General features: G+C 42.2%; 1 protein-coding gene across 3 annotated transcripts in view; it reads left to right on the top strand.

Moving 5' to 3' along the window:
* The window catches only part of LTBP1 (latent transforming growth factor beta binding protein 1), a 382,180-nt gene that overhangs the window by 267,235 nt on the left and 90,064 nt on the right, over positions 1-24,881 (top strand). For all 3 annotated transcript variants that reach the window (XM_040429549.1, XM_040429548.1, XM_040429550.1), the window contains 5 exons: positions 4,976-5,098; positions 10,929-11,096; positions 18,595-18,786; positions 21,218-21,240; positions 22,209-22,281. In XM_040429549.1, the coding sequence (XP_040285483.1) occupies positions 4,976-5,098; positions 10,929-11,096; positions 18,595-18,786; positions 21,218-21,240; positions 22,209-22,281 (579 nt within the window). The remainder of the gene's footprint in view (positions 1-4,975; positions 5,099-10,928; positions 11,097-18,594; positions 18,787-21,217; positions 21,241-22,208; positions 22,282-24,881) is intronic.

The following is a 24,881-nucleotide window of genomic DNA, read 5'->3' as shown; positions in this document are numbered from 1 at the left end:
AGGCAGTTCCGAGAACGGCCCCCGGAGGCCATCACTGGCGAACTGGCCATCACTGGTGATAAATACATAAAAGTATTAAACATAACATGAATTATATTAATTCAGTATTGCTGTAATTGTACTGACTTGAAGAATAAAGGTAATGTGCCATTTCTAACGCACAGTGAATCCTGTAAAAACTAAACCTGTAAAACAATGCCACAGTTGTTTTTCCACTTCCATCCTACTAGTATTTTTTTCCAGCTTGCCAACTACATCAAATGGAATATTAAATAGGACCATAGAGTTATGTGAATGGAAAACTAAAAAGGTTGTGGGTTTTGGAAAGCAGTGAGTAAAAAAAATCAAAATCCTTTACAACGTGAAGGGCTTAAACTTTAAATTTATTCCAGTGTATTTTTCTTAGGGTACTTTCACATTAGCGGCAGGGGACTCCGGCACGCTGTTCCGGCAGTTGAACAGCCTGTCGGATCAGTCCTGCCGCTAGTTCTCGTGTGCAGCCGGACTGCTGCTCTGTCCCCATTGACTATAATAGGGTCGGGTGCGGAGTTCCGGCGGTGGCACGGCAGCGCGCGGCGGGTGGCTCCCTCTCGCTGTGCGCTGCCGTAACTCTGCCCCCATTATAGTCCATGGGGACGGAGCGGCAGTCCGGGGGCACACGTGAACTAGCGGCAGGACGGATCCGACAGGTTGTTCACTCGCCGGAACAGCCTGCCGGAGTCCCCTGCCGCTAGTATGAAACTAGCCTTAGTGTTGTATTGTGGCTTTTTGGTTTCTATTCTCGTCTACAAGCATTTGATAATCTTTCGGGGGGTACCATCTCTCCTTTGGGAGAGAGCGGTTTGATCGGCATGAGGAGACCTATAGGCCATACAAGCTGCTCTGGAAATCTGGGAAGAAAGGGATGCAAATGAGCTCCTAACAAGTTCTGCCACTAATGCCACCAGATGTAAGGCAGCTATCCTATAAGTCATTGTTCGACCCTTTAAATAGGCCTTGAGACATGACTTGGATATTAAATAAGCCAGCACCTCATCTGCAGACAGCTGTTTCAGGGTGATTGTCCCTCATCAATGCAGAGCAGAGAGTACTGGCTTAACTGGGTGAGAGGCCTTTCTGGATTTGGGGGGAACTACTCTCCTTGGGGAGAGAACGCCTTAATCAGCGTGATCAAAGTCATATCTCAAGGCCTATTTAAAGGGTCGATACTTGATTTATAGGATAGCTGCTTACACCTGGTGCCATTAGAGACCGAGCTTGTTAAGAGCTCATTTGCATCCCTTTCATTTGATAATCAAAACTATTTGCTCATTTCCCTACATAGTGTACATTCCGTGGGCCGGTAGCGTAGCAAACAATAAAGCTGCTTGACAGAAGCACATCTTTAGATAGTTTAACATAATCTATGGAATTAGCATCTGAATGGTGCTATTACATGTGTGTGATTGAGCCGTGGTAACTGCACTGCTAATTGAAGGGTGTACTTGTAATTGCTTTGGATTCCAGTTGCAGAGTCAAGGTACAACCCAACAATTAGTGCCAACCACCGTGTGGAACCCACACCTCAAGCCACTTATATGATAGCACCTTAAGAGCCACGCAACAATCACATATGTGGTCATTTCATTTTCAAGCCTCAGTGGGAACCCTTCAGCCTTGGGGTGGTAATTAGGATCATTTACACTGCTCAAAAAAATAAAGGGAACACTTAAACAACACAATGTAACTCAAAGTCAATCACACTTCTGTGAAATCAAACTGTCCACTTAGGAAGCAACACTGAGTGACAATCAATTTCACATGCTGTTGAGAAAATGGGATAGACAACAGGTGGAAATTATAGGTAATTAGCAAGACACCCCCAATAAAGGAGTGGTTCTGCAGGTGGTAACCACAGACCACTTCTCAGTTCCTATGCTTCGTGGCTGATGTTTTGGTCACTTTTGAATGCTGCCGGTGCTCTCACTCTGGTGGTAGCATGAGACGGAGTCTACAACCCACACAAGTGGCTCAGGTAGTGCAGCTTAGCCAGGATGGCACAAAAATGCGAGCTGTGGCAAGAAGGTTTGCTGTGTCTGTCAGCGTAGTGTCCAGAGCATGGAGGCGCTACCAGGAGACAGGCCAGTACATCAGGAGATGTGGAGGAGGCCGTAGGAGGGCAACAACCCAGCAGCAGGACCGCTACCTCCGCCTTTGTGCAAGGAGGAACATTAGGAGCACTGCCAGAGCCCTGCAAAATGACCTCCAGCAGGCCACAAATGTGCATGTGTCTGCTCAAACGGTCAGAAACAGACTCCATTTGAGTGATATGAGGGCCCGACGTCCACAGGTGGGGGTTGTGCTTACAGCCCAACACCGTGCAGGACGTTTGGCATTTGCCAGAGAACACCAATATTGGCAAATTCGCCACTGGCGCCCTGTGCTCTTCACAGATGAAAGCAGGTTCACACTGAGCACATGTGACAGACGTGACAGAGTCTTGAGACGCTGTGGAGAACGTTCTGCTGCCCGCAACATCCTCCAGCATGACCGGTTTGGCATTGGGTCAGTAATGGTGTGGGGTGGCATTTCTTTGGAGGGCCGCACAGCCCTCCATGTGCTCGCCAGAGGTAGCCTGACTGCCATTAGGTACCGAGATGAGATCCTCAGACCCCTTGTGAGACCATATGCTGGTGCGGTTGGCCCTGGGTTCCTCCTAATGCAGTGGTTCTCAACCTTTCTAAAGCCGTGACCCCTTAATACAGTTCCTCATGTTGTGGTGACCCCCAACCATTACATTTTTTTCCTTGCTACGTCATAACTAATTTTGCTACTGTTATGAATTGTAATGTAAATATCTGATATGCAGGATGTATTTTTATTGCTACAAATTGAACATAATTAAAGCAGAGTAATTAATCACAAAGACAAAATGTTATATATTGTCAAATATTTATTTCTAATTACAAACAAATGAAATTTTGTATTGAAGCATGGTGTATAAATCAGTGGTGCTTCAAGTCCCCCCAAATAAATAAATCAGAATGGCTCAGGGTCCCCCAAATAAATAAATCAGCGGGGCTTCAGGTCTCCCCCAAATAAATAAATCAGCGGTGCTCAGGGTACCCCCAAATAAATAAATCAGTGGTGCATCAGGTTTCCCCCAAATAAATAAATCAATGGTGCTCAGGGTCCCCCAAATAAATAAATCAGCGGTGCTTCAGGTCCCCCCCCAAATAAATAAATCAATGGTGCTCAGGGTCCCCCAAATAAATAAATCAGAAGTGCTCAGGGTCCCCCAAATAAATAAATCAGCGGTGCTTCATGTCCGCCCAAATAAATTAAGCCTTGCTCAGCCAAATAATTAAAATAAAATTAGCCAGGCTCAGCCAGGCTCAATTAAATCATTGGTGGCAGTGGTGCTCAGCGGCGGTGTCATTAACGAAAAAACTCGGACCTCAGCAGACAGGCGGCCCGACTTACCCGTCCAGACGTCAGGCTCCTTCAAGCACAGGCAGTGATAGGACATCACTTCCTGTGCGCGAGGATAAGGGGCCGCTGCCGTTGTGCGGGCGACCCACAATAGGAAGCCTCAGGCGACCCCCCGGAAAGGGCCGATCGACCCCCAAAGGGGTCGCGACCCCTAGGTTGAGAACCGCTGTCCTAATGCAAGACAATGCTAGACCTCATGTGGCTGGAGTGTGTCAGCAGTTCCTGCAAGACGAAGGCATTGATGCTATGGACTGGCCCGCCCGTTCCCCAGACCTGAATCCAATTGAGCACATCTGGGACATCATGTCTCGCTCTATCCACCATCGTCACGTTGCACCACAGACTGTCCAGGAGTTGGCAGATGCTTTAGTCCAGGTCTGGGAGGAGATCCCTCAGGAGACCGTCCACCACCTCATCAGGAGCATGCACAGGCGTTGTAGGGAGGTCATACAGGCACGTGGAGGCCACACACACTACTGAGCCTCATTTTGACTTGTTTTAAGGACATTGCATCAAAGTTGGATCAGCCTGTAGTGTGTTTTTCCACTTTAATTTTGAGTGTGACTCCAAATCCAGACCTCCATGGGTTGAAAAATTTGATTTCCGTTTTTTAATTTTTGTGTGATTTTGTTGTCAGCACATTCAACTATGTAAAGAACAAAGTATTTCAGAAGAATATTTAATTAATTCAGATCTGGAATGTGTTCTTTTTGTGTTCCCTTTATTTTTTTGAGCAGTGTATATGAAATGATAGATCATTAGACACTGTAGTGCGAACTTATCCTTCCCCTCACTTCAGTTTTCTGACGTAAAATTTGACGCAAACCTCATGTTCGCAACTTTTCAAATGCCAATGCTCCTAAATTTAGGGGTAAGTGATGTTTCCACACCACCCTTGCCATTTTCCAAAGAAGGGAGTGTGGCGAGGGAGAGAAGGTGCGGGGGCCCAACAGGCTTAGCACGCTTATCTTTCTTCACGCCAGTTTTCTGGCATGTGTGAATACAGAAATCTACAACAGCTAGGAGGCTGCGGTGGATTTTAGTCTGGCGCATGGCCTGCTGGAGTAAGTGCCAAATCTATGAGGAGGCCTGCACCTCGGCATAAAGTGGTTGCATCCCCCTGCTGTGCAGGAGAAATGTCCCCCTGTGTACTTGTTTAGTGCATTTCTGATCCTAAAACTAGCTGTAAAAGTTTGTTTTCCTTAGTCTCTCCCCAATTGTCTTCATTTTTAACATTTCTTAATGATTCCAAACACTTTAATTTTCTTGTTCCAACTAGTAGCTAGGCATTATTGAAGAATATACAATGTCCATGTTATCAGTGTAAACCCCACAGTGCAAATGTATTTGGCAGCACCTGGTGCCATGCCTCTGTATACTGAAACAAGTTTCAATCTGTTAAGGGTGAAAGTTTCTTTTCATATTTTTTTCCAGTATTGTTTTTGCTGTTCAAACAGATTTGCTTCATAATTATTTCTTCTTGTGTATTTTTTTCCTTTTTCAGATATTAATGAATGCTACATGCAAGGTGTATGTCCTAATGGTGAATGTTTAAATACAGTCGGCAGCTTTAAATGTACTTGTAAACAGGGGTTTGTTCCAGATTCTACTTATTCCTCTTGTGTGGGTAAGTAAACCTAATAAGCACAACTCCACCCCAACAGTGAAAATTAGAAACGCGTGGGAGCCTTTAGTACTTACAGGAGCCTATACAATAAGGTTCCCTCCGTTGCTGCCCTTGTTATCTTTGTGATTTTGTTTCCAGCTAGAGTTATATTTACCTTATTGGCAGCAGAATTAGTTTTGAGACATGCAAATCGTTTACCTTGATAATTGTTAGATCCAAAGATAATACAGTATAGAGATACCATAATTATTACTTAATTATTAGTCTCTAGAAACTAGATAAATAATCTCATTTTGAATTATTATTATTTTCTATATTTGACACCATGATGATACTTTTTTATTGGCCCTAATTTAGTTACATGAATGTCATATAGTAGTTTCCCCAACTTAGAGAAGCTCCTTGTCTCGAGGAGATTTCCTCCTCAGTAATAGCTGTTCTGTGCTGCTGGGCCCATAGTGATCTTTTCAGAAAGGATTATCCTGTTGCGAACAACCCCTTTAAAGGGATTTGCCCATCTTAGACATTTCTGGCATATCCATAGGAAATTCCATAAGTGATAGATGTGGTTTCATGATTTGCTGTTTTTGGAACTCGTAGAAGTGAATGGACAGTGACACTTATGCATAGCTATCATTCAGTTCAAAATAGCATGGGACGGATTGGGAAATCCTGTGGATATACCGGAAATATCTGATTGGAAAACCCTTTTAAGTACAATGTTTCACTTCCAAGTGATCTGTCCCTGTGCTTTTAGAAATTACATGGAGGGTGGTCAATAGTAAATTTCTTCCTCTAAGGCCTCATGCACACGACCGTTGTTTTATTCCGTGTCCGTTGTGCCGTTTTTCGTGATTTTCTGCGGACCCATTGATTTTCAATGGGTCCGTTGAAAACTCGGCTAATGCACCGTTTGTCATCCGCGTCCGTTATCCGTGGTTCCAGTCCGTCAAAAAAATATAGCCTGTCCTATTATTTTCGCAGGAAACGGTTTGCGGACCCATTAAAGTCAATGGGACCGCTAAAAAACACGGAGGCACACAAGATTGTCATCTGCGTCCGCGTCCGTTTTTTTCCTATCATTTGCATGGCAAACCTGTCTTAGATTTTTTTTTACTTTTCTTCATGTCTGGTGATCCTTCAAAAATAAAGGAAGACACACGGAAACAAAAACGGAAACGGATCATGGAACAACGGAACCCCATTTTGCGGAACTAAAAGTGTTATCCTACTTTAAACGTTAAAAGACCTCTTCAGAGTGGCAAGACCCATAGTGGGGTTAACAATCCCCTTCAGAGTGGCCAGACCCATAGTGGGGTTAACAATCCCCTTCAGAGTGGCCAGACCCATGGTGGGGTTAACAATCCCCTTCAGAGTGGCCAGACCCATGGTGGGGTTAACAATCCCCTTCAGAGTGGCCAGACCCATGGTGGGGTTAACAATCCCCTTCAAAGTGGCTTGACCCATATTTGGGTTAACAATCTCCTTCAGAGTGGCCCGACCCATGGTGGGGAACATACTTACCTAGTCACTGCCGCAGGGTTCCAGCTCCATCACTCCACAGGTTCAGGGTCTCTGGGAATCAACTTCTTGTTGACAGGGCCACACGTGATCGCTGCCATGACAGCCAGAATGAAGCAGTAAACTGGAAACATTGTAAAATAAAATATAATACAAAATGATTTCTCTATTGTTTCTTGCTTGAACAAAAACTTTATTTATAACTGGTTTTGACTCAGTCCCACTCTATTTGTTTAGACCTTTGTAAAAACATGACATACAGTACACTACATTATACTTTCACTTACACAGTTCTACATCATAGCTATCTACTGACCTTTTCAGGTTCAGGTATTATATGCATCTCATAAATAACACATTGCTAGACTTAATAGTGCTTGTAGACATTTTTACCCATCATTGCTGTGTGCACTGGCTAATTAATTTCTGCATAATTCCGGAGATGCAGTAACAAAGTGACATTGTACTGCGATCATCCCTATAGAAAGTGACATTGTACTGGGATCATCCCTATAGAAAGTGACATTGTACTGGGATCATCCCTATAGAAAGTGACATTGTACTGGGATCATCCCTATAGAAAGTGACATTGCGCTGGGATCATCCCTGTAGAAAGTGACATTGTACTGGGATCATGTACTGGGATCATCCCTATAGAAAAGTTGACTTGCTTCACGTAGTTCAATATTGGTGATACACAGAAGCCTACTAAACTAAGGATGTTTTCCAGGAAGAGTGGCATGCACATGATTAATAGTGTAAGGAGCTGTTATTTAGGTGGGTTATGTCACCAACACATACCAGCATGCCTGGGACATCTGTTACACCAAATTAAATCTTTCACTGAAACTAGTCAGAGGTCACATAATTAGTGGTTTGAACTGTGGACAACACTCCACTCGAGGGCACGAATAACTTTTACCGCTGTGTTCAGCTGTTTGGTTGCTTTTGTTTATTGCAATAAATTCCATACACTGTACTGTACAGTGCTAAGAAAGTAAAGGAATCAAGTGAAATATATGCTGGAGATCTATGTTTTAAATGACATCTATAAAAACAGAAATGTATGAAATAATGGTATTTTTTATATTGTGTTTGTTTAAATTATTGTTTCAAGAAAAACATAAACAGGAAAAAATGCTGGGTAACACACAACCAAATGCAATAGAAATAGAAAAGTTCAAAAATTTAGAGCAGTGAAGGCAACACTACATCATCCAGATTACCTGGAGGCTGAAAGAGTGAACCGGAGTTCAGAGGACCAAGCCATGTAGGCACTTTAAAAGAAGAAACCATCAAACCAATGTAAAGGAATCGTTAAAGAATATGCAACACAGAAGAGATAAATAATAAGGATATAACGAATAATACAAGGGAACAAAAGCAAGTGACAAATAGGGAAAGAAGCAGGAAAGGGGGGAGGGGAGGTTGAACCTGGGTAGGTACTGTATAGGTGCAGTGCATCAGTAGAGAGGGGATATAACATGTCAGTAAATACAAGTTTAGAATACAAAAAGAAAGTCCAGGGCATCAATTCAATTAGCATCTTGACCAGACATTTTAAAATAACAATATTTGACCCCTCAGTCGTGCCATTAGGAGTTCTATACAATAAATACATTTAATTTTAGGTTTATAGCTGTAATGCAGCAGGCAAAGGGCTTATAATTCTGCGACATAAAGCCCCAGGGTATCGTCATAGTCTTAGCAATCTCTGTAAGTATATGGTCCAGGGTTGCCAATCAGAATTTTCTTTTTTCTGGCTAACGTATCTGAAAATCATAGACAACCAACATTTTTTATGGACAAATTGGAAAACCATAATGAATGATAAAGATTCTAAGCAATACACATCTGTAGCTCAATACCAGGCTCAGTACCAGTACCTGTCCAGAAATTTCTGGATGGCTGGCAACCCTGATATGGTTGCAGGGTTAGATCTAGTCGAGCATTATTGAATATCAATCTAGTCCAGCAGGATTGCATTACAGGGCAAAACCAGAATATGTAGGTGAAGGAGACCACTTGTCCATAATTTTTTCCAACATCCACTCAGTGCCCCAGCGTAAAGTCTTTGTAGTAGAGGCCAAATTATTAAAAGTATCAAGCAAAATTTGAGAACTGCCATCCAGTCAGTTGCTTTAATAGTTAAATTTGAACTTTGGGACATATACTGTAACAGCAGGAGATGGAACAGTCCAGTAGTGTGTTATACAGAATATACACTGTAGTATGAATATCAAACAGTATTAAGGTGGCCTGCTTTTTCAGACTTTGTACACATGATGAATAGCGAATACACTGGACAAAGTTCTCCAGCTGTAGCTACGTAGCTTCAGAGATGTCAGTTACGGAGAATTTCTGCTTCGTAATGGAACAATCTAAGATATTAAAGTCAAAAAGTATGAAAAGCATCATACAAGGCCCAAGTAGTTTTGAGTCCTGGTTCCTAGGTTACCAAGGAAGGGAATTAAGATGGAAAGTCTGAGCATAGGGTATATGTTCAAGACCAATGCCTCCAGAAGGTCAAAGAGAATCTCATGGCTTGGAGAACTAGTGGAAAGTAGTGCCAGGGAGTGAGCTACTGGGGTAGACAAGGCAAAGCAGAGCAGTCTTCAGTCTTGACCCAATGGGGACAGGAGTCCCACAATGTGTATTCCTTAAGCTGAAGCATATTTTGTAGGTGCTCTAAACCCATATGTTTATTTCGTCTTTTTTTATTTCCCTAAGAAGTTGGACCAGTGAGATGCCTTTTACAGTGTAATCAGGCCAGACAGGCTTCAGCTACACGTTTCTGTTTCATGAAGTGAGACTGGCACTTTGCCTTTGCCCTTTCTCCTGTTGCCCAATGCCAAGCTGATCACTCACTGACCATGAGCAAAATTATGTGCTGCAGACTCCCGTCGCTTTCCTGGACAAACATTTAAATAGTTTTCTGAGAAATGAAATGATCTGGCAGAAAAGAAGGAAGGTAAAATATTACCACTGAACAAGCAGCGGGTATCATGCCAATAAACAAGTAGGGAGAGCTATGTCATTTATTTTCCTATCTGCAAATAAATGATTATGGCATTGAAGACATTTTTCGTATACTGAAAACTGGCCTCAGTCCACAAGTAAAAGACTTGGACAGACTAGCGTCAAAACAAGTTAATTTGGACTTCTTGCAAATTTAGAACAGTCATATTTATAATTTGTTTACTTGGGTAAGAGCCATGGCATGCTCCAATCTGGAAATAAATGTTAATTATGGGACAGCTTTACTTATGTAACCTCTGGAAACTACAATCAAAATGGCCGAATATACTGGTAATAAATTCATAACTTGTTAAAGGGATTGTCTCAACTGGACAGCCCAAGTCCATATGCCCAGTTAGGGTGTACACATGTCCGATGTAGAAGAGGGGCTTTATTTTGTGACCCGCCTCTGTTATCAAGAGTGAAGCGCTGCTACAAGGAGTGACAGAAGGATTCTTCATTTCACTTAGTCCTCATGACAGAACAGCCTGCCGAAAGATTTTAGGCTAGCTTGAAACTAGCGGACCGGTACCAGCACATGGGTCAGAAAATCCGCACAAATTTCTGTACCAAAACCACACCAAAAAAAAAGCAATTTCTGACAGCGATTTATAGTGTGGATATGGTGTGATGTTTGCCTCAGATCTCACCCTTCATTAGAAAAGGGTGAAATTTGCAGCTAAAACCGCAAACATACTTCACATGCTCCGGATTTCTAAAACAGCACAACAGCTCAACTTCTACATGGAAAACATCCGCAAAGTGTACGTGAGATTTGTTTAATCTCATTCACTTTACTAGTACTGTATTACCCTGTGGTTTTACCACATAGGGATCTGCATGGAAAAACCATGCGTATTCCACTACGTGTGCAGGTAGCCTTAGACACTTTTCTTCTCCTTATGCCACCACGTGACTGGCTTACTTTGCACCAGAATTTGGTGGCACATGTCAGTAATAAATCTGACACATATTACAAGTCCTCTTAGGCATTCCCCCTTTTCTAGACACTTTTGAAAAGTGTCTACCGAGGCACAAAACTGTCTAAATAAAGGGTAATAAATCTGACATCCAGTATGTACTCCAGGTTTTTTTTTGGGTGCAAATTGCACCAGAATTTGGGCACATTATTGTCTGGTATTTGAGGCTTTAAAATCAACTAATAGTACTACTGAACTGTAAACTATGATCTGTTGTAAGTACTGAGATAATTACTTTTAGGCTTGAGTTCAGAAAGTTCATATTTTTATGTTATTTTTGAGTGATAATAAAAACACTCTTCTTTCCACAGCTGAAAATCTTTTAATGTCTGAGGAGAAAGGTCCATGTTACCGTCTGGTCAGTACTGGGAGGCACTGCATGCATCCACTCTCGGTTCAGCTCACTAGACAGCTCTGCTGCTGCAGTGTAGGCAAAGCTTGGGGACCCAACTGCGAAAAGTGCCCTGTTCTTGGAACACGTGAGTATAATTCAATATGGTAACTTTAGAGATCACACCATGAATCCATATGGCTCATTAGTATTTTCTATAATAGTGGTCTCCAACTTGTAGCTCTCCAGCTATTGCAGATGTCAGGGCATGCTGGGAGTTGTAGTCTCACCTCAGTTGAAGTTCCAGAGGTTGGAGACCCTTCCTGTATTAGGATATAATATTGCACAATGACTTCATCAGTCAGTTTTCACCTGTGTTTCTCTTCGGTTATAGCCCTGGTATTCCCCCCCAGCACACTGGGCCACATTTTCTAAAGACTAGCTTTTCAATACATCAGTCTTACAAATAAGTCAATTAGAGAAAGATGCTCCAAATGTATCAAGAGGTGCAGGCCCCTTAAAGGGGTTGTCTGGGCTTTTACTATTGATGACCTATCCTCACGATAGGTAATCAATATCAGATCGCCGGGGCTCCGACACTCGGCACCCCCGCTGTTCAGCTGTATGAGGAGACAGTGTGCGCAGTGCGCACGTGCCGTCTCCCTTCTCTCTTCCTGTCCACTAATGCTGTCTATGGCAAAGACCATAAACCGCAGCAGCTGACAGGAAGAGAGATCGGCAGGGGTGTTGGGTGTCATCCCCCACCAATCTGATATTGATGACCTATCCTGAGGATAGGTCATCAATAGTAAAAGCCCGGACAACCCATTCAATTATAAATTTGTTGCATCTTGCATTTCCTGTGCGCCAAAAACTGCATAGACTTTAGTTGGTTGGCTGCTGAGGCAGCCATGAGAATTTATCTTCTGTGCCCTAGCTTTGCTGCTTGCAGAATGAGTTGTCCTGATGAGGCCTCATGCATACGACCGTATCCGTATTTCTGTCCACAACATATGGACACCTTCCGTGCACATTCTATATTTTTCTCACTCCCATCAATAGAAATAGCTACTGCCGTCCATATTGTGGACCAGAATAGGATATGGTCTATAATTTGCCGAACGGCCACGCAGATCTGCAAAAATAAGGATGTGGGCATGGCCCCGTAGAATTGAGTGGATCCATGTGCTATCCACAAAAAATACGGAAAGTACATGGGTGAAAAATACGGCTGTGTGCATGAGGCCTGAGTTCCTTAGCAACAGATTACGAGCCACCATTTGGTAGGTTACCATACATACTGACGAGGCAGCCAAGAAAGAAAAAAGTAATGTTTCCCTATGGGTGGTGTAGTATATCATGTGCACTGCTCCCGAGTGTTCTCCTTGGTTGTAGAACTGTCAGCTCCTATACAGTATAAACTCCCAAGAAATACAATTCACAGCCGTGTCATACATGGTTAGCATTATGTGATGGCTACTGTAGACCTATAGACTTGTATTATGCATTCATATTTTCCGGTTAAAGTTAACTTATAATAAAGACAGTCAGTATGAATAAGCAATGTCGGCCATTATGATTTCCACTTCTACAGTTACTGCTGGATACGTTGCAGTAAGATGGGTCGGATTTCATTTTCTGCAATTTGAATAAAAGTTTAATTGTCTGAAAGGTCAAAATGTAAAGTACTCAATTACTAAAAGGCAATTATGGTGTCAGGATTTCAAGTGTACAGTACAGCAGTAAATCAAATGTGATCGCAATGTAGAATAGTATACTTCAAGCAGTATTTTAAAGGGCACTTGTAGAATCAGTAACTGTGTGGATGTCATGTAGAATTATATATTTCATAGTGTGTCGTTCTGCAGGATAGTTATGTCGGGTCCATTATCTGGAAACACTGTTATCCACTGTTGGTTGTACTGCACAAACCTATTAGAGTGATATACATTATATACGTACTATATTAAAGGAGTTTTCCCGTTAACAGTACTTCTCACCCATCTGCAGGCCGGCCCACCAGCGTACACAAGAATGGAGGTTCCAGAGTGCCCATGAGAATGGAGCAGGGGTGCGGATGTATGACGAAACCCCATGCACTTTTGTGGGACTTCTGCATATAGCACAAGTGTTGTACTCAGCAGTCCCATAGAGCTTATTGTAGCAGTGGTCACGAATGCCCACTGTTCTATTCCCATGAGAGACATTCCAGGACCTCCATTCCCAGGGCCCAGGCCCCCTCGGATAGGGGATGAAATTTATGCTGTATGTTCCACCACCTATTTCACCCTTTGCAAGGCACTTGGTGAATCTGCAGCAAAATCTGCAACAGTTTGCAGATTCACTGTGGATTCTGCTTTTTATGTCCCACGTGGACGTATATTACCTGTGGTTTATATGTGTATATCTAGTGGCTAAGAATAACAGGGATTATTTAGAAAGACCGGCTTTTTAGGCTGGTCCCCCTGCGGTGCCGGAAGATTTGCCCAGTTTCGGACTAGGCATGTGTCTGTACATGTACAAAAAAAATATTGTCGCACAGGCTTTCTAAAAAGTCGCAAAAAGGGGTCTTGCGACTATTTTTATGCCAATATCTGGTGTACAATTGTTCATAAATGGCCTCCAATGCTGTTCTCCCACTTTTTAGGTTAGTTGCCAAAAAGTTCTTAATCAGACTTCCTGATAAGTTTGGGGTTTTTGTGTGCGCTAAGAAATGATCTACTATTGTAAGAAGATTCTACTCGCCATCTTAATGTGACTTAAATTAAAAAGGTTGTCCAGGATTAGAAAAACATGGCTGCTTTTGTCCAAGAACCACACCTGTTCTTGGACTGTGTCTAATATTGTAGCTCATTGCAATATGGTTCAAGAAAATCCAGCTCCACTTCCGTAAAGGAAAATTTATTTTGCTTGCGATAAAATCACATCCAGACAGTTACAAAGTCGTTGTCTACACGTTTCGGGCTACTGAAGACAATTCGTGCCCTTACTCATGAGTAAGGGCGCGAATTGTCTTCAGTAGCCCGAAACGCATAGCCAACGACTTTGTAACTGTCTGGATGTGATTTTACCGCAAGCAAAATAAATTTTCCTTTACCGAAGTGGAGCTGGATTTTCTTGAACCATATTGCAATACGTTACCCGGGCCTGACACGGGTCCTCCGTGCTCACAGGTGAAGGTGGGGCAGGTGAGAGCTGCTGAACTTTCTTTTCTAATATTGTAGCTCAGCTCCACTGAATTTAATAATGCTGAGTTGTAATACCACACACAACTTGTGCAGAGGTTAAGCGCTGCTTTTTGAAAGGAAACAGCCATGTTTTTCTAATCCTGACAACCCCTTTAGTTAAGGTGCATTTACACCTGTCGAGGAGAAGCAGATTGTCAGGAAAGAAGTGCTCCATCCCGACATTCAGCCGCTGCTCATTAAAAGGAGATAAAGTGCTGCATTTATATGCGCCGATGACCTCCACAATATGAGGACGAGTGGTTTAGACAGCATGATCTGCTGCACAGGAACGATAATTTAGGTGCCTGCAGAAACTACAGTTTCACCCGATGAACAAGCGTTTCACTCATTCATCAGATCATCTGCTGAACCTTTATGCAGGCAGATTCGCAGGAATGTTTGTTCCTGATAATCTGCCCGATTATTGCACCGTCTGAGTTCACCTTTACTGTATATTGGGGCAGATTGTTAGACAGTGCAAACTTAGTGAGGCAGTCAGTCTAAAGATGCCCCCATATTTATCCCAGTGGCTGATGCTGGATGATAAATGTGGTACACCATTAGGGTCTATTCACACATCCGCGTGTGTTTTGCGGATCCGCAAAACACGGACTCTGAGAATGTGCGTTCCGCATTTTGCGGACCGCACATCACCGGCACTTAATAGAAAATACCTAATTTTGTCCGCAATTGCGGACAAGAATAGGACATGCTCTATTTTTTTCGGGATCGGAAATGCGGGTCCGCATTTCCAGATCCGGGCAGCACATTGTGCGGCCCCATAGAAATGAATGGGTCCGCAATTCCGTTCCGCAAAATGCGGAACAGAATTGCGGACGTGTGAATGAAGCCTTAGACTGCCTGATCCAACTTTATACCACCTTATAAAGTTGGCTTCTTTTGCGACAGAATTTTGCTCCAGAATTTTGCCTGACAATGATGCCTTTTAAGCCTCTCCCGTTTCTATGAAAACTCTTTTCTTGTGAAGCCACACTCAGTCTTGCAGGCACCTTCGTAAATCACACCCCAAAGCCAAAGACAGTCCACACACCCATCATTACGATGCTGCCAACACCAGTCATTTCTACACTTGGGTGAGAAGAGCAATTGGTTCCCATTCAGCATTGACTGCCCTCAGAAAATATGAACACTGATTTATTGTTTAAAGCATATTTATACCTGCATCCTTTGGTCAGAACTTCCTAATAAATTATTAGACAAAAGTGGGTTATTATTACTACTGGAGAATAGGTTATGGGTGGTGGGAGAATCTGGAATATTAAATAGCTGATTGTCCACTATAGTATAGTAGGAGTTCATTTTTGACAAACAAAGGTGTCAAAGATTTGACAAAAGATTTGCTTTTTTATAGAGGCAAGATAAGCAAGGCCTGGAAGTCACATCTCACACTTTGTGCTATCAAAAGACAAACCCCTACAGCTCTGATTCCTGCTATAAAAATAAAAATGTGCTTACTCTCATTGTAGCATTAACCTTGTGGATGCCAAATACGGTACATACAGTCATGTCAACTTTTCATTACAGACTTCATAGGGACTTGGAGGTCCACATGCTGCCTTTAGGTCTCTAGTTGCACAGTTTGGACTTATATAGCTGCTATATACCATCCCGCTAGCCCTACCTTGTGGAAGTGGCTTCCCATGAGTCAAAATCAGAATTTTTAACAAGACTTGGATTATGAGAAGGGAAAATAACAATTAATGTATCCATCTGTAGACATCAGTATGGAGTAGGATTTTGGTTGGCTGGGTGTGATGCCTTGGATGCAGCTTAAGCAAGGTACTGGCTCTCTTTAAAGAGACTAGCCCTGTATGGAGGCTTACTGGAAGTGCTCCATAGTATGGAGACTTATTGGCAATGCTCCATGGGAAAACAATATGTAAAGAGGTGTCTCCCAAGAAAAAGAACCATCTCACTTGTGCCACCTTGTGCAAGTGGCTCCCTATGAGTCAAAGTCTGACTTTTTAACAAGCCTTGGAATAGAACAAGGGAAAATGCCAAGTCAGATAGCCATCCATAACTGAATACATGTGATGCATGATGTGCCACTGGATTTGTACTTGGATCTCTGCAGACATGCTCTTCTACAGGATGAGACTAGACAGCTAATATAAATTCCCAACTCTCTGCTCGTGGTAAGACTTCAGTGGTTTTTTCCAAATATTTGTCTTTATTATAAACAATTGTCTAAGGGTCGTCTGTTAGATCCTTTTGGTTTTTCGAGCTGTTGGAAACACATGACCTCAGAGCTTCTGTTTTCCAAGTTGTAAGCTTCTAAGCATCTTTCGAAAGATGAATGTTATCCTAGCAGCTTCCTTTGTGGAGTGACGTGTTTAGAAGTGTTGTTTTTGTGTATGTGTTTTTAGCATATGTGAAGATTGAGATGTGTTTATCTCAGCTATACATTTAACTTCCAAATGTTTGGTGGAATCATGGCGCCCGGTGAGTAACGCTATGTGATATTTATGCTTGCGTAGCTTGCGCTTAATTGAGCAATTGAAAAAAGATCTACTTGGTACTTTCTAGTTGTGTTGGTGCTTGTGGAAAATGTTGGATATAGTTTGAGAATGTTCCTCATAAATGGGTTCTACAGGTTTGGACATGCTGCCCAGTTGGGTTCAATTCATTGTGGATCCATGAGACAAATATTGATGGTGATTTCTAGTGTCAAGCAAAGTTTAGAAAAATTCGATACGGCTGCTTCGCCAAATTTTACAAAGAAGTTCACTTTGTGACGATTTACTTTGTCAGAAAGCGCATTTCTTTGTACGTACTGGGTGCACTGAACCCCACAGATGCCACGTTTCTCGCTGATCGTGGCATCTGAGAATAATAGTGAGGGCTTTCAGGGGTTAATCTGGTAAAAAAAAAAAAATACTCGCCTTATTCATTGAAACGCGAACAGGCCGCCGTGACCATCTTGATTGGAGACACCGCGTGAAATCTTGCTCAGTGTGTGATATGTCACAGCGCACGCGATTTTGTGCGGGATCTTCAGTCAAGATGGCCACGGCGGCCTCTTCTCGCTGAAATGGATGAGATGAGTATGTTTTTTTTATTATGCCAACAAAAATGTTTTGGTTACCACGAAGCACAAGGAAATTCTGCTTTGCATCAAATTTTTCCTGAAATTAGGATCGAAGTCCACTTTGGATACTTAGATTCGATCAACCCTAGTGATTTCACTATGCCTACTGATTACTGACATTGGGGGACAAATTCCCGGCAAAAGAGTCCAGTGACCCACAGCAGTTCATGAAAACTTGCATGTAACCTAACATATCTTGCTTTATAACATGTACAGTATTTACTTTCTCTGGGCAGTGTATAATCCCCTTCTGAGAACATTTTTTTAAGGGTTATAGTTTCATCTCACTATCCCTGACGAATTGATTTGTAAATTAGCCAAAGGGTGTATTGCATGTGTTTGGCCTGTAGGAAAGTGTAAGATGTGTTCTAGATTTATGTAGAATGAAAAGATATGCAAATGTTGAATATTTATTATACTTAAGTTCTAAACCATTTTCTAGAGCTTTACTTCACGACTTGTGAATGAAACCTAGTTTACATCCACACAATCATTACGTTTTACTCACACTTTTGTGAATGTTCTATTCTTTATTTTTTATTTTTCTTTACAAAAAATGGGTAGATGGGTTTTCCAGTTAACTTTTTTTAAGGCTACTTTCACACTCGCGTTTTGTGCGGATCCATCATGGACGAATCCGTTCAGATAATACAACCGTCTTCATCCGTTCTGAACGGATCCGTTTGTATTATCTTTAACATAGCCAAGACGGATCCGTCTTGAACACCATTTGAAAGTTAATGGGGGGCGGATACATTTTCTATTGTGACAGATTGTGTCAGTGAAAACGGATCCGTCCCCATTGACTTACATTGTGTGCCAGGACTGATCCATTTGGCGGCTTGTAGGTACTTGGTCACAATGTTTACATTAGCAAGTTTCTCAGGATAACGCAATTGGCCAATATAGGACTAATTGCCCGACGCTGGTGGCCGGGCTTACTGAAACAGCCAAGTGGGCCAGCGCTCTGCTGTTTCTGTAACTCCTATTGTAGTGAATTGGAGCTGCACAAACAGTGTAGCAGAACAAGCTACACTGCTTCTGTAACTCCCAGAGGTAAAGAAGCTCGGCCACCTGGGACCGGCGCTTAGTCCCATCTTGCCATGGAAACAAAGAGTTGGGATATACCCTTTATATAACATATATATACCGTGTTTTTGTAGTATTGAGTAGTTGGAAAGGTAATACAGTGCTATGAAGTTTTTAGTTTGGACTGTAGGCAAGCAGGGCTGAGGGAATATTATTTGTTCTACATAAGAATCAAAATAATAGTTTATAAGTTTTGCCTTTTTTTTCTCTTTTCTTTAAAGCGGCTTTCAAGCAAATCTGTCCTGGTGGTATGGGCTACACCGTTCCAGTGCTCCGAGGTCCACATCCTCCTAGAACCTATACCGTGCAGCCTCCAATTAGAACCACATTGCAGCCAGTCATAACAAGGGAAGAACCTGTAGAAGCGCTCTCCGTTTCACATGGAAATGATGCAGACTTGAATGGAAGAGAAGGTATGTCGACAGTTCTAGGAATGCATAGTTACATTTATTATAGTTGTGAACCTCATACAGGTGAAACTTGAAAAATTAGAATATTGTGCAAAAGTTTATATTTCAGTAATACAACTTAAAAGAAGTGCATTAATGCAACTTAAAATTAGAATATTGTGAAAAGGTTCAATATTCTAGGCTCAAAGTGTCACCCTCTAGTCAGCTAATTAATCCATACCCCCTGAGCAAAGGGTACCTGAGACTGTGACTTTGTGGTTTCATAAGCTGTAAGCCATAATCATCCAAATTGTAACAAATAAAAGCTTGAAATATCTCGCTTTGCATGTAATGAGTCTATCTCATATATTAGTTTCACCTTTTAAGTTGCATTACTGAAATAAATGAACTTTGCAGGATATTCTAATTTTTCGAGTTTCACCTGTATATTTCTGAACTCATATACACTGCGTGCAGAATTATTAGGCAAATTAGTATTTTGACCACATCATCCTCTTTATGCATGTTGTCTTACTCCAAGCTGTATAGGCTCGAAAGCCTACTACCAATTAAGCATATTAGGTGATGTGCATCTCTGTAATGAGAAGGGGTGTGGTCTAATGACATCAACACCCTATATCAGGTGTGCATAATTATTAGGCAACTTCCTTTCCTTTGGCAAAATGGGTCAAAAGAAGGACTTGACAGGCTCAGAAAAGTCAAAAATAGTGAGATATCTTGCAGAGGGATGCAGCACTCTTAAAATTGCAAAGCTTCTGAAGCGTGATCATCGAACAATCAAGCGTTTCATTCAAAATAGTCAACAGGGTCGCAAGAAGCGTGTGGAAAAACCAAGGCGCAAAATAACTGCCCATGAACTGAGAAAAGTCAAGCGTGCAGCTGCCAAGATGCCACTTGCCACCAGTTTGGCCATATTTCAGAGCTGCAACATCACTGGAGTGCCCAAAAGCACAAGGTGTGCAATACTCAGAGACATGGCCAAGGTAAGAAAGGCTGAAAGACGACCACCACTGAACAAGACACACAAGCTGAAACGTCAAGACTGGGCCAAGAAATATCTCAAGACTGATTTTTCTAAGGTTTTATGGACTGATGAAATGAGAGTGAGTCTTGATGGGCCAGATGGATGGGCCCGTGGCTGGATTGGTAAAGGGCAGAGAGCTCCAGTCCGACTCAGACGCCAGCAAGGTGGAGGTGGAGTACTGGTTTGGGCTGGTATCATCAAAGATGAGCTTGTGGGGCCTTTTCGGGTTGAGGATGGAGTCAAGCTCAACTCCCAGTCCTACTGCCAGTTTCTGGAAGACACCTTCTTCAAGCAGTGGTACAGGAAGAAGTCTGCATCCTTCAAGAAAAACATGATTTTCATGCAGGACAATGCTCCATCACACGCGTCCAAGTACTCCACAGCGTGGCTGGCAAGAAAGGGTATAAGAGAAGAAAATCTAATGACATGGCCTCCTTGTTCACCTGATCTGAACCCCATTGAGAACCTGTGGTCCATCATCAAATGTGAGATTTACAAGGAGGGAAAACAGTACACCTCTCTGAACAGTGTCTGGGAGGCTGTGGTTGCTGCTGCACGCAATGTTGATGGTGAACAGATCAAAACACTAACAGAATCCATGGATGGCAGGCTTTTGAGTGTCCTTGCAAAGAAAGGTGGCTATATTGGTTACTGATTTGTTTTTGTTTTGTTTTTGAATGTCAGAAATGTATATTTGTGAATGTTGAGATGTTATATTGGTTTCACTGGTAAAAATAAATAATTGAAATGGGTATATATTTGTTTTTTGTTAAGTTGCCTAATAATTATGCACAGTAATAGTCACCTGCACACACAGATATCCCCCTAAAATAGCTAAAACAAAAAACAAACTAAAAACTACTTCCAAAAATATTCAGCTTTGATATTAATGAGTTTTTTGGGTTCATTGAGAACATGGTTGTTGTTCAATAATAAAATTAATCCTCAAAAATACAACTTGCCTAATAATTCTGCACTCCCTGTATTTGTGAACCTTATATATTTCTGCAACAAATCTGTCACATCTGTGTGAATAGAGCAAAGTATTTACCAACTCTTAGAAGCTAGGCCAAATCATGAAGTCAGAAGAATGTCTTCTACTGTTTGTGATCCATGTGATCCCTGTTTGAATGAAGGAACATTTACATGGGTATAAAAATCAGTTCTCCTCTGTGCAATTTCTTAGCTGAATTTTTCAGACCTTGCTGTAAGTTCCTTGAGTTAGTAAAATGCTTAAACCAAGTCTGTCAGAAGGCAACATTCTTAGATTTGTGCTCCTCAGAGGACACTTTCTTCCCGTGTATTTATAAAATATGTAGCACATAATGTCTGTTGCTGGTTGCGTGAATCCTCCATCATTGCGGTTAATAGAAAATGTGTAATATGCCTTTTTTTTTCTAATATTTTTAGATACTGCTACAGCTACAGACCAGGTAAAGAACATGCTTCATCTCACATTGCTATACTATATTATCTGTATGTTCATGTTTTGTTGCATTAAAAATGGGCCAGCACCATTCTAGAAATCCACTGTGTCCATTCTGAAGGTTAGCGCTCACAAGTTTCATGAAACCATTAGAAGCATTGTTTGCTCATTAAAGGGACACATCTCAGATTATGCTCGCAATACTTATATTATTACATGCCAGAAGTTGATTATCATGTTTCTTGTTTCCATGCTACACACATCGCAGTGCCTGGCCACTTGGCCAAAACCTCTCTTCATTGAGTATCCAGCGGTAGTTATGGCTCAGTATGTTGCTCCCATAATGTTATCCAAATCATAACTGATGACAATTAGAGCTTATAAGATATAAGATATCTGTAAAAGCTCCCACAGGCTGGTGATTTAGTGCCTTGGTTTAGGCAGCTGAACCTGTAAGGCATCACATGTAATGTATTCAGCAACATATAAGTAGCATTTTTTTTAAATACTTAAAGACAAAATCTTTTGCACTTACAGTTGGTACTAACACTTTTCAGTACGGTATGTCTTGTCTTTTGTGGAAAAAATACGGATTCCAGCTCTTCACAATAAAAAAGGCTTTTATTCGAACTTCCATAAAATCTGACATCAAAAGTAAGACATATTGTTGTGACGCGTTTCGGGCTGTTACATCCTAGGCCTTCCTTGACGAAGGGCTAGGATGTAACAGCCCGAAACGCGTCACAACAATATGTCTTACTTTTGATGTCAGATTTTATGGAAGTCGAATAAAAGCCTTTTTTATTGTGAAGAGCTGGAATCCGTATTTTTTCCATATTCTGCTCCAGACTTAGTCCAGGTCTGATCATCCGTGCTCCACTGGGAGGTAGTAGGTGAGAGCTGCAGTGATTTGCCTTTTACCTACGTCTTGTCTTTTGTGGTTTTATATTTGTGTCTTCATTTGTACTTATGTAGGACCATGATGATCGAGGAAAGCTTCAAGTTTCACCTGGAATTTCCACAATAAAATTAGATCCTCAGTATCCAGGTAAAAATAGTTTATGTTCTAGCAAATTAATATGGAAAATTCTTATGGGCGTCACTGCAACGGCCAGTGCTAAATTAGAGGCTGTACCAAGTGGTACAATTGGTACTTCACCAAGTTCGGTCACAAATTATAAACAAACGTTTTATATGTCTTATAGGACAATCTGTGTGTACAGTAAATGTAATTTTTTTTATTTAAAGGGATACAGTAAAATATGTTCCACTCTGCATAATTAACCCAAATCTCCCCTGCCCCCTAGCACTGTTATATACTATGATTGTAGAAATTAAGATGAAAGGTGTTATAGCCCAGATAATTGTGACCGTACAGTTATCATGATTATGATCAGGGGCGTAGCTAATGGGGAAGCAGGGGAAGCGCTGCTTTGGGGCCCTGACCCAGAAGGGGCTCATCCAGGAGGAGGAGGACTAAAAGATTTTGTCACGATCCCCTCAACAGTATTACACAATGAAATTATATACAGTGACAGTATAGTGTAGAATATGGATGGAACAGCTGCCAGGCCTGGTCTGAGAGAGCGATCTTTACTAGCCACAGGAATGGGGGTGGCGTAAAAGGAAGGGGTTGTGAAAAAGTTACTGGGGTATATATACATAATATTGTATGTGGTAATGACCACAAAAAACCTTTTCATTCAACATCAAATACGGAGGGACATTTACTAAGCCCCTTACACCACTATTGTGGTGTAAAAAAGTTGCACGTTATTGCGCATGCCATATTTGTACCATAATTTGCATCTTTTTAGGCTTCTCGTCACTTTTCTGAAGTGGCAAGAAAAAGTAGTGGGTCTTAGTGGGAGGGGCTTCACACAGCCCACAGGATTTAGTACAACTTATGCCAGAAACAGGCTTAAGCTATAGCTCATGTCTGCTGAAGCCCGTGGCTGACGTAGGCCTTAGTATCTGGCGCACAGCAGGGCAAAGATGTTCTTAATTTACCTCTAAATAAATTAGGAACATCTCATGCCAGCGCAAATCAAGACTGGCATGAGGGTTCACCAGTCTTGATAAATCTCCCCCACAGTGTTTCAAGGATGGCATATCCCAGGACAGCCTTTATTTTCTACAGTCATACCTGCATTATAATTAGAAATTTCTAACTTGATCACATTTATAATCTCCAGAACCCTCACCGTGTAATTGAGAAGAAGAAAATGGTTTGCACTACAATGCAGCAATGTCGTTCTGGTGCTCAGTGGTAGGGTGTTATTCCCAAGAACATATCAGAATACATCACGGAACTCAGTAAATAATTGTAATGCAAAATTTAGTTTTTATTGATCCATCTAATAGCATTAATTTTGACATGGCCAATGTTTCAGTCCTACCAGGACTTTGTTCACGGCCAGTAAGTCAGGAGAGGCAAGGAGAGTGGATGGTAGCATTCCATCCACTCTCTACCATCCACTGTCCTTGTATCTCCTGACTTGCTGGCTGTAAACAAAGTCCTGGTAGGACCGAAATGTTGACCATGTCAAATTAGCGCTATTGGGTGGATCAATAAAAACTAAGCGGCACATTTATTAAGACCAGCGTTTTAGGCGCTGGTCTTAATAAAGGCCCATAGCTGGCGGTGGATCTGCCGAAGTTATGAAAAGGCACCGACCTCTCCATAACTTCGGCGCATCCAGCTCCAGTTCTAAATGTAAGACAGCTAGGAAGCTGTCTTACATTTAGACCATTCTCTCTACCTAGAACAGGTGTGGAAAATGATACATGAGACGGGCTTGCTGGCCCGTCCCCTTCCCTGCCAACGCCGTGCCCAAAGTTTTAGACTGGGCGTGAGCGGGGCGAAGTTGCAGATAGCAGCGCAACTAACCTGTGTGCCGCAATCTTCGCCTGAAATAGCCTAATTTAGGCATATTTCAGATTAATAAATGCCCCCTTAATCTTGCATTACAATTATTTACTGAGTGTCGTGATGTATTCTGATTAGAGTTGTTGCGATACCAAATTTTTTATTTGATTTCGATACCATAAAAAAGTATGATTCACCAATGATTCTAATGGGGGGGGGGGGCGCACTGCGCAACCAATGATAACCTTTAATACAGGAGGTGGGTACTGGCAGCAAATCAGCGGCAGTTAACCCCTCAGGAGCCGCACCTGAGGGGTTAACTGCCACTGATCGCAAATCCTGTCAGAGGCTGGGTGGCGGCTATGTGATTCTGCTGCCGGCACCCGCCTCCTGTATTAAAAGTTAATGACTATCTTTCGTGGGTTCAGATTTTGTTAAGTATTAGGCTACATAGAGTGGCGCCCAGGGATCTCCCTGCACCTACTATTATTCCTGGGCACCGCTCCGTTCGCCCGCTGTGCCCCAGTTACAGTCTCCTGCTCCGTATGCTAATTACTACTATAGGAGCAATGGGGAGGAGACATCAGCTTCTCTCCTGGGCGTTCCTTCTCCCTGCGCTGTAATGGACAGCGCTACAGCCATGGAGAAGGAACGCCCACTAGAGAAGCTGAAATCTCCTCCCCATAGCTCCGATAGTAGTAATTAGCATACGGAGCAGGAGACTGTAACTTGGGCACAGCGGGCGAACGGAGCGGCGCCCAGGAATAATAGTAGGTGCA

This window comes from Bufo bufo, chromosome 4, assembly GCF_905171765.1.
Source record: "Bufo bufo chromosome 4, aBufBuf1.1, whole genome shotgun sequence".
In the NCBI taxonomy this organism is placed as follows: domain Eukaryota; kingdom Metazoa; phylum Chordata; class Amphibia; order Anura; family Bufonidae; genus Bufo; species Bufo bufo.
This window is presented reverse-complemented; position numbering and strand designations above follow the sequence as displayed.